Raw genomic sequence first — 10,690 nt, 5'->3', positions numbered from 1 at the left:
CTGTTTCCACCAGGATTCTGCTTCGCAAATAAGGTCACAGATTTCTCTTTCCTCCGATTCCTCCAAAAGGCACAAATTTGCACCCATCGGAGTCACCTTAATCGCAAAATAGCCCTCTGAGAAAAACCGATCCTGAATCAAATAAGAAGACCCAGGATTGTGCACAACACCCACGTAAGCTCTCCGAAGAGAATCCTTCAACACCGGATCAGATAGAAAGACAACTTCCTCGAGGGAACCTCCCCCCTCCCTACCGCCGCTACTACCACCACCAACAACCTCTGCAAAAGAACGCGAACCCACCCCTGAGACACCCTTACCTAAGGTTACAGGAACCCCTACCGGCTTGGTGGAGGAGGGAACCAGCTGCCTCCTTGAGCCCTGAACACTCTTTCCTACAACCCCCTCCTTCTTCTTACGATCGAACCTAGGAATGTTGGCGTGAATCTTCACACCATCGGTCGAAATCGCATCCAGATTCAAAGCAAGAAGCCGCAGGTCCTTCTCACCCCTGAATCTCCCAAAACCAAACCGCTTCCCCCATCCATTCTTCTTAGGAGAAATGACCACCTCCACACAATTACCCACGCATCCGAAAAGCTTGAACAAGTCCTCGGCGGTAGTCCTATCTGGAAAATGAGAGCAAAAGATAGAATCCAATACACCAAGGTCCTCCCCCTTACCTCTCAGACTATGAGGAAACACGTCCCACCTTGGTTTGAAGTTCCTGAAGATTTTTCTGACGACCGGAGACCACTCCCTCTGAAATCTTCTATTAACACTAGTGCAAAAATGATAATACAATTTATAAATTTACACCCATTATACTAAAAACGGGTGTAAATAAGACATAAGATGGCAAATTTGTAAATAAAATCTTATTTTTAGTATTGACAAGTAATCATGGACACCCTATTTTTAAAAAATGAGTGTAAATTAAAAAAAAATATTATAATCAAGTGTTTATTACTCCTTTTTTTTTCAATAACGGGTGTAAATAGGAAAAGTAAAATAAATTTAATTTTTATTATCTGTAAAATAGTAAAAGTTAATATTTGTATTTCTCTTTCTCCTTTCATTGAACCCTAATCACCATTTTTATGCTCTTAATTTCACCGTGTCAACTCCAAATGTTTCAAATCCCAATTTCACATCCACCCTGAATCATTCTTCACAACCCGAAACACCACCACCCTCTGATTCCATCACCTCGTCACAACCCGAACCGCCACCACCGTCTGATTCTCTTCATCTTCGACTCGGAGCCACCAACCAACACTGCAACCATCGTGTAACAAAAAACGACACCGTTTCGATCAATGGTTAAGGGTTTGCAGAGTCAAAACCTCCACGCCGATGTAGCACATGTCGTCGATCAGCTAGAGCGCCACTGCTTGGCTCCCGATGGATCTCTCATCTCCAAGCCTCTCTACAACGATCTACAACTCGTAATACTCTCTCTAAACAATGCTCTCTATGTGTTTGTTGAATTTCCTCACATAATTGGAAAATGTGTGCTTCATTTTATCATTAAAAACTCGACCCATTTTGTTAAATGTCCAATAAATTGAATAAAAGTTTGGTGGGTACTTAAATGTGCTGTTTGATTTGCAGGCTAGAGAGGAAATGTTCAGGGAACGACTTCGATATCTCGAAGCCATGGTATGTGAATGTTATCTTGTGTTTGGGTTACAGATTGGATTTAAACCATATGCATTGTTTGATTGTAATGTAAATAATGAATTAAATTCACATATGCGACTGCATCAAGAACGCTTCAACAACTTCATTCATGTTCATTCACTTCTTTAAGCATATTTTGTTTGGGTTACAGATTGGATTTAAACCATCTGCACTGTCACTTCAATCTAAACCAATTGTACACTTACTTTCATTGAAATTATTCTGTTTGGAAGAAGTGTGTGATGAAGTATTGAAATGAGGTCTTGGTACGGTGGGTCAAACTTTCGGTACGGCGGCGAGGGGTAGACCTGCTAGGTTAACACTCCAACCCTCAAGTTAGTTATTGAGCCAGAAGTAATATGCAAGTAGGAACGAATTGAATACCTGAAACGGCGTGATCCGATCTTTATATAGTATGGGCATTAGAACCGTCCTCGTGTAATCCGACGCCTTTTGAGTTTTGCGGATGACCGTTCGATTAGATATCAACGGTGAGAGATATGATGGAGGGTGTGATCACCTATTCTTGGGGGAAGTGAGGGTTCACCTGTTCGGTGTGACTTCCCTTTCGGCGCTTGTAATTGAGCTTTCTTTGCGGGCCTTGCTGACTGCACAAAACAGAAATTATTTTTTTTGCCACAATACCCACCTTTATAACTCTATTTTAGAAATGATAATTTGACAATAAAAATTGAAGGAACGTCACGGTAAAACTAATTTATACCGTAATATATGCTAATTAAGTTCTTATGATGTGTTTGGATTGAGGGTTTTGTAGGGAAAGAATCACATGATAATATTTATATATTTTCTTTTCTAAGTCTATATCTTGGTATATACTTTAGATTTCATCATGATGCAAAACGTTACAATGCACTTGGTGTGGTTCCACACCTCAAACTTGACTTAATGGCTCAAAAGTGAAATATGGCTTGAAATGGCTTGCAATTGACGAAGTGGCTTCAACATGAAGGACTTGGACCAAACAAATTTGGGTCTTGAAAATGAATTCAAAATGGACCTTCCTTTATTTAATTTACACCTATTAAACATTAAAAAAAATTAAATTGATTCCAATTTTAATAAAAATCCAATATAAAAAACTAAATTGAAATTTTAATTAAAATCCAAATAAAAAATTAACAAAATGAACTATAAAATTGGACAAAAAAAGCTTACAATGGACATATATGTAATTTTCTAAATGAAATGTAAATGGACACATAATATGTTGTATACTATTTTTTTTTTTCAAATTTTTTGAAATAAAGATAAACTGGTGACTTAAAAGAGAAAATATGCAAAAATGACTGATTGATTCCATGCATAAGATGAAAAAAATTAGGGGAAAAAATGAGGTAAATTTATCTGCACATGGGTTCGAACCTAAGTTTTTACATTTTTATTATTTTTAAAACTAGGGTAAGAAAGATTTTTTTTTTTAATAAAATGTTGTTTACATAGAATATTAAAGTAAAAATTAATTTGTTTGTGAAGATAAAATGTTTGACTCCGAATCATTGAATTTTGAGGAAGATCAAATGTTAGGTGTCAGGATATTTTCATTTGCTTTTGTTTGCATTTGTTTCTAATATAAAAAAAAAAAAAAAGTTTACATATATAAATGATTTTCTATTCAATTAAATATTTAAGAACACAAACCTTAAACCAAATAATTTCCTGTTTTTGCAATCCATCGTAGAGATCTTTCATGACAAATACTTTAACAAGAGAGAACAAGATATATAAAGGTGAATGTATACAGTTTCAAGCGCTTCAAGACGTTTCGTTATCAATTTTTGATATTAAGAATGTTTTTATAATGAAAGTTTTTTATGTTTTCACGCCGATCACTAATAGTAATCTATTTAACGTTGATATTCATTAAATGAATGACAATGATTTATTTAAGAATGATCAATTTCTTCAATAAACACGCTTAATTATTTTCTCGGTTATGACAAAAACCCAGATAAAAAGTATTAACCCCTTAGTTTAAATTGAAAATCAAGGTGAATAAGTTTTTTTTTTAAAACATTACATTATTTACACAGAATATTAAAATACAACATGTCATGTTATTCTTGGAGAACAACAAATCTATCACAACACTAGCATTAGTTAAAAAAAACCTTACATTGTTTAAAATTAATAACAACAAACACAAAGTAATATCATCAAACAAAACAAATATAATTTAGTATTTATCTACTGAGCTATGACTTGCAAACCACGAAATCCATATTTCTACAAATAAATTCAAACTTATTACAACAAATAAAGAAATAGTGTTTGCCAAACATATTTCAAATACCCCTAATTGCATATTCTTTCTGGAACAACTCTTAGTGGCTGAGACTTCTCTAATGATAGTCCAAACTTGTCCTCCATGTTCATATCTTCTATTTTCATTCCATATTCTAATTTCCAGTTAAAACAAATGATAAATGAACCCAACATCAAATGTAACATCTTGGTCGCTAACGGTATACCAGGACAAATTCCAAAGTTTGTGCAGTCTTGTAGGAAGGTTTGGAAAAAGTTTGTGAAGTTTTGTAGTTTTGAGAATTTCATGGTTAGTACCAGTTGTGTTTTCTGATGATTTTATAGATACAACCATTGATTGTCTCGTGGGGGTTACAGAAAACTAGAGAACACATTGAGTGCTGAAAAAAGACAACAACTAGGAGATGCGGGTGATCGAGAACCATCTCCACCATCACGACATGAGAAGTGGAAGAGGGCTCGACAAAGGCCAAATGAAGAATATACTTCTGATGCCTCAAGTTTAGCCACTGAGAGAATTGTAAGTACGTAGAACTTGTTGTGCATATGTTAAGTGTCGTTTAAATTGCTTTGGTTGTTAACAATGTATGTCTTTCATGTTGTGTAGGATTCGTTGGTAGCCTTGACCCGTGAAGGTTCCTTTGTTCCAGAACCACGACGTGATATATTAGTAAAAGTCATCAGAACAAATGAGCACGGTGGGCATGTCCAAGGTGTTGGAGATATCATCGGCCTGAGAGATTATTTTGATTCATCTAGAATAACCACCGGATAGACGTAAAATGAAACGTTAGAAGATTTACAAAGGAAGACAACAAAAAAAACTCCAGAGAAAATAGAGGTGGAGCGGGAAACTCACATGAGAAAAGTGGAATACATAAAAGAGTTATATGCGGCATGTGAGAATATTTTTAAAATTTTTTTGTGCATATATGTTAGAATATTATGTTAATTCTATTATGTGTTCCTGAGTTTTATATGATATAGAGAATAAGTGGTATTGTCCAACCGTGTACAAATGAATATGATAATGAGGATGATCAATTTCTTGCTAGAAATATTGTATGTGAAGCAAGAACAAAAGGGAGTTGTTCAACCTGTCCCACTGGTCACGAGTTCAATAACGGATTGTTGAGTCCATTTGAAGGATAACATGCCAAAATGTTAAGTACCGTTATGCGCCACAAAGATGAGTTGTTTACTCTTGCGCTACAACACGATCCATATATTGAGGGGTTAGAGGAATTCATAGTCCATCCTAAAGATATTAATGATTTGATTGTTGGATATAAGTGGTTGGACTTAGGGCTAATACAAGATTGTGGCACGTAAGTATATCTCATTACATTTTTTTTTTATAGTTTTGTAATTCCTCACATGTTTTTTGTATTTTATTTAACCATTTAGGTACAGTCACCATGTTTCTATAAAGTTAAATAAATCGGATACTTATAGATTGTTGGATCTAGTTAGAGTATGATTTACAAGTAATACTCCAAAAAATATTGAAGACTTCTTAACATCACAGATAACGGGTGGGAAAGAATATTACTTAGCATCATTCCTCCATAAGTGAATAATTTTAAATTAATGGTTATCTATTATAGTTAGTTTTCATATTTTACAAATACTAACTATATATGCATGTATTATTCATTCAAGAGAATATTTTCAATTGATTATCATATCTCTTTGGATGAATATGGTAACTACATTGTGTTCGTTAAACATACCACTTGAACCTAAGTTGAAACATATCATTACTAGGTAACTTTATGTTTATGAGACTTCAATTAATTTTTTCTTTGAATTTGTAATTATCATTACAACGGTTGTTCTCACGTGGTTGTATCCCTTTTCCAACCATCATGGTAGGTGTTTTCCATAGTATTAGTCATTGTGTAGCTCTTATTTGCTCTTGTGAAACTCTCAAAGCTTCCTCCAACTCAAATTCTCCATTGAGCAGAACTACAAATGCTCTAAATTCTCCATTGTCCTCACGAGGTATGTAGGCACAAGATGCGATGTCTTGCCGAGCATAATTTTAAAACCAAACAAACTTTCTTTTGCACACAACTATTTTTACATAGATTTTCAAAAAGATTCCTGTGGAGTACCAAGGATGTGAGGGGTTCTAACATCTTCCCCTTGCATGATAAACCCTCGTACCTAAGATCTCTGCTTTGTTTTATTAGTTTTGATTAAAGAAAAAACTTCTCTGGGTTTTGTTTCTCTCTTTCCGTTTTCCTTTGGAAACAATAAAGTGCGGTGGTGACTTTCACTAAAATAATGAGTCAAGTCAATCAATGACTTCGGTCTTAATTTTTCTCCACTACAGTATTGTGCTTGAAGATTAGTTGATATGGAAAACCATAACACAATGCATAGAGAAACATTTGTTTTTTTAATTTATCGCGTTTTGCGGCGGTAATATTTTCTGATTTTGTAGTTAAGTGATCTTCGTGTCCTTGACCATTAAACCACATTTTGACCACACCAGCCCATATTTTATAGTTTGCTGTTCCGATGAGTTTCCCACACGGAATAAGTGGAAACTTCATAAAAATTACGGAATTGGTCTCTCCCATGATTTTTGGTTTCTTGGATGGAAAAACCGATAGCATATCTTGAAAGAGCACAAAAAGGCGATGTCGAGGGCGTAAAAGGCGGTTGCAGAGGTAGTGGGGCGCATTGTCACGCGCGGAGGGTAGGGCAATACGTGAGATTCATACGCAGGTGGCAGAGGATGCGTGAGGGAGTGTTGTAAGTAGGATAGCGACGACGATTTTGGGTACCAGCTGATTAGAAGGAGAGGATGCCAACAGTATGGTTGCTTTGCCAGAAAATTTGTCGGGTGTGGTGGTGCGTTCGTGCATTGCGGTGAATGGCCCATATTTTGTAGAAATGAAAAAACAAATTCTCTAGAAGACAGTGGGTCAACCAGCTCTAAATACCATGTTGTGATTGTATTTTTGTGTGTCGAATACGATCACACATTTTGTATATTTATATGCAAAATAGATATACACAATATATAATAATATAATTTACACTTATGACTATTCTACTTAATATAATTCTAAGGTTGTCATGATAACAACCCTAGCCTCAAACCTATCTCTATGCTTACGTGTCAGCTTGATAGCAAGTCTTGCTCAACCCTAATTTCATTTTTTTTATTTCTCTTTCATTTGTCCATCTATTTTACAAATATATTTATGTTTAAAACATAACTTACTTATTTAAATTTAAATATTATGATAAGGATCTTTTTAAATGGTTTAGAGAGGGTGATGGTGTGTATACTGTGGCATCAAGTTATGAGGCGTGTGTCAAAGTTCTAGTTGAGTCTTCGGATCTGCAGCTTGACATGGCAGCGATGAATTTAATTTGGGAAACGTTTGTTCCGTCAAAAATCCATGTTTTCGGATGGAGGGCGCTGCGAAATAGACTCCCGTCGAGGGAACAATTAGCTGCGCGTGGCATAATTACGGAGGAGAGTGATATGGTTTGCGTGTTCTGCTTCAATGACATCGAATCTTTGAATCACTTGTTTGTGGGATGCTGTGAGGCTAGGAATGTGTGGCAGAAAATAGCAAGTTGGTTGGGGATTGAAGTGGGAAATGCTGATGATGTGGTCGAACATATGTTCTATTTTGAGGAAAGCATTAAAGGGTTGGTGAGCAAAAGGAAGAGGCTTCTGGTTTGGTTGGCAGCAGTGTGGGCCTTGTGGTGGATGAGGAATGAGATAATCTTTAATGAGCAAGAATATCATGAGGATGAAGTAGTGCATAAAACAATTTCTCTAGCATGGTTGTGGAATATGATAGGCGTAAAGTCCGACACTGTTTCTAATTTTTATTTGTGGAGTTATTGTCCGGTTCAATTCTTAAACGGTTGATCGTTGTAAGATTCTTAGGGAGTACATTTTGTGCTCCTTTTTAATATGAAATTTCATTGCTTATCAAAAAAAAAATATAATATTATAATAATCTTCTTTGCGATTCACAAAAATAAAAAGTAAGATAATAATAATAATAATAATAAAATTTTAACTAAAAGGAATCTCCATATAAAAAAAAATTCTAAATTACATTAATATTTTTTTAATATGAATTTCATGAAACTAAATTAAAAAAATATTTTTGAAAAATTTTATAATAGTAATTATGAATAGAATAACTAGTCAAAAACACCAACTCTAAAATAATAAACTACAAAGTTAAGATTTGAACTTGCGAAAAACTCATAGTTGAATAAGTAAATCAAAATCCTCTTCAAGTTGAATAATAAGACAAGTCAAAGTTGAATAGAATAAATCAAAATCCTTATGCAGTGTAAAAAATTCCTCTTTAAGTTGAATAAGACAAGTCAGAGTCGGATAGAGTTGAATAAGTAAATCAAATCCTTATGCAGTGTAAAACATTCTTCTTTAAGTTGAATAAGACAAGACAAATAGTCAAATAAAAACCAAAGCATGAAGAAGATTTGGAAATTTTAGTGTCAACTCGTTTAAAGTGAGAAATCATGGATGAGCAAAACTCTCTAGTACACTTGTCACACACTAAAATAAAAGTAAACACGTAGGATAAAAGCAAACGGAATTTTATTAATTTTGGTTTTATAAATATTTGATTTTCATTCAAAAATAATTTTATTATAAAATGATTCAAAAAAAGAGTATAAAAAAAACAAACGGAATATGTTACTTATTTCAAACAATGAAATCCCTATTTCTACAAATAAATTCAAACAGTATTATTACAACAAACAAATAAATAAATAGTGTTTGCTAAACATATTTCAAATAGCCCTAATTGCATATTCTTTCGGGAACAACTCTTAGCGGCTGAGACTTTTCTAATGATAGTCCAAACTTGTCCTCCATGTTCATATCTTGTATTTTCATTCCATCTTCTAATTTCCAGTTAAAACAATTGATAAATGAACCCAACATCAAATGTAACATCTTTGTCGCTAACGGTATACCAGGACAAATTCTCCTTCCAGCACCAAATGGTAGAAGCTCGAAATTGTGACCTTTAGCATCAATTTCAGAATTTAAGAATCTCTCTGGTGAAAACAAATTTGCATTTTCCCAAACACTTGAATTTCTACCAATAGCCCACACATTGACCCAAATTTGTGCATCTTTTGGGATTGTGTAGCCATCAATTTCCACATTTGCATTGGCTTTTCGAGGAAGTAAAAATGGAACGGAAGGGTGTAATCTAAATGTCTCTTTTAATATTGCTTGTAAATAAGGAAGCTTAACAATATCTGAATCTTCAACTGGTTTTCCTTTGCCAATGATTTGTTCCAACTCTTGTTTTGCTTTTGACATAAGCTTTTCATTTTTGAGCAATTCTGCCATTGCCCATTCTAGAGTAGCTGAAATTGTCTCCGTACCAGCAATAAATAAAGTCTGATAAAATCACAACATTCAATTAGTATATACTATCAAATGAGTGTCAACGGTTAGTCAAGGAATTCCTAAACAACATTTATTTATATTAAAGAGACAGGAAAGTACCAGAGATAAATGTGTGATTTTGGCAATGCTCATTTCTTGGCTGTTGTCTTGAGCAATGTTGAGCAACTTACTTAGCATGTCATTGTTTGTGTCAAAACCTTGTACTTCCCTCAGCTTCAATCTTTCATCAATTAAACGTTGGAAGATATCAAAAACCTTCTGAGCATGAACAGCGTTACGGCGTTTAATACCTTGTAGATCAAAGTCAAACATATTTAACGCAGGAAAAAGGTCAGCAATGTTTGGTTTTCCACACTCTTTCAATATATTCACAATTAGCTCCTTGAAATCTCCAACTGATTCACCAGGTTGAACCAAATCAACAGAGAAAATAGTGTTTGACAACAAATTAATGGATGTCTTGAAAACCATATCTCCAATATTAACAGCTTCGTTAACAAGACTACTTTGGTTAATATCGTTGAGACAATCATTCAGTTTCTGAAGCCTGATTCCCTTACTCTCATCGAGTGTTTTGTTAGAGAATAATTGATTATTGCATAGTTTTCTTAACTCTCTCCAAAGAGGTGCAATTGGTAAGAATGCAATGTTGTATTTGTGGTGGTCATGAACTTTTACAGCACCGGGAACGGTTCTGTTAGATAAGAGATTATCATGTGTTTGGAGTATTTGTTTGGCCATGTTGGGTGAAGATACAACTATGGTTGTTACTTGACCTAGCTTTAGACTCATGATTGGACCATGAATTTGAGCTAATTTGGCTAAGGATTTGTGTGGCTTTTTTCCTAATTGATGGAGGTTTCCTATAAAAGGAAGAGGAGTAGGTCCTGGTGGAAGTTTGATAATGTTTTTAGTGCATTTAGAAATAAGAAAATAGAGAGTGAATGGTAATAGAAATAGGAGGATGATAGAACTTAGCAAAAACTCCATCTATGAAACAAAGAGATGTATGTATGTTGTTGTTGTAGCTATTCAGATCTGTCATTAGAATTTATAGGCAACATGAAACATGGTATGTGGCTATGCTAGGAGTCAAATATGGAGGAAATTGTTCTCTTCTAACCTGGTTGTAGTTATTAAACTGTCAAATGACTGCGCCTTTTAAATTATTAAATTGCCAACTATTCTCTTGTAACCTAGTCGCTAATGATAGGAATTAGGAACTGCCTTTAAATTAAAAAACTGTAAACGGTCTGCGGCTTTTAAACTAATTAATTGGTTATGGCC

At 34.5% G+C, this 10,690-nt stretch overlaps 2 protein-coding genes across 2 annotated transcripts; one reads left to right on the top strand and one right to left on the bottom strand.

The window, feature by feature from the left end:
• The first annotated feature begins 5,145 nt into the window (after positions 1-5,145).
• LOC131605314 (uncharacterized) lies at positions 5,146-7,870 on the top strand. Its single transcript, XM_058877686.1, has 2 exons — positions 5,146-5,297; positions 7,255-7,870. Exons 1-2 carry the CDS (start codon positions 5,146-5,148, stop codon positions 7,868-7,870), a joined length of 768 nt encoding a protein of 255 aa, XP_058733669.1.
• Positions 7,871-8,671: 801 nt separating this feature from the next.
• Positions 8,672-10,413, bottom strand: LOC131607188 (geraniol 8-hydroxylase-like). The gene is made up of 2 exons (XM_058879209.1): positions 9,503-10,413; positions 8,672-9,394 (listed from the first exon to the last, which is right to left on the bottom strand). The coding sequence occupies exons 1-2, from the start codon at positions 10,391-10,393 to the stop codon at positions 8,783-8,785; spliced, it is 1,503 nt and encodes a 500-aa protein (XP_058735192.1). The 5' UTR covers positions 10,394-10,413; the 3' UTR covers positions 8,672-8,782.
• Between the last annotated feature and the right edge of the window lie 277 nt (positions 10,414-10,690).

The sequence above is a fragment of the Vicia villosa genome, linkage group LG5, assembly GCF_029867415.1.
Source record: "Vicia villosa cultivar HV-30 ecotype Madison, WI linkage group LG5, Vvil1.0, whole genome shotgun sequence".
Taxonomy (NCBI): Eukaryota; Viridiplantae; Streptophyta; class Magnoliopsida; order Fabales; family Fabaceae; genus Vicia; species Vicia villosa.
The sequence above is the reverse complement of the archived record's forward strand: the minus strand, read 5'-3'. Positions and strand labels throughout refer to the sequence as shown.

Excerpts from the sequence above, each read along its gene's own strand:
- LOC131605314 (XM_058877686.1), top strand. The coding sequence starts at position 5,146 with ATGCGCCACAAAGATGAGTTGTTTACTCTTGCGCTACAACACGATCCA. Across the intron at positions 5,298-7,254 it reads CTAATACAAGATTGTGGCAC|AGAGGGTGATGGTGTGTATA; the intron begins GTAAGTATATCT and ends TAAATGGTTTAG.
- LOC131607188 (XM_058879209.1), bottom strand. The coding sequence starts at position 10,393 with ATGGAGTTTTTGCTAAGTTCTATCATCCTCCTATTTCTATTACCATTC. Across the intron at positions 9,395-9,502 it reads AAATCACACATTTATCTCTG|ACTTTATTTATTGCTGGTAC; the intron begins GTACTTTCCTGT and ends TGATTTTATCAG.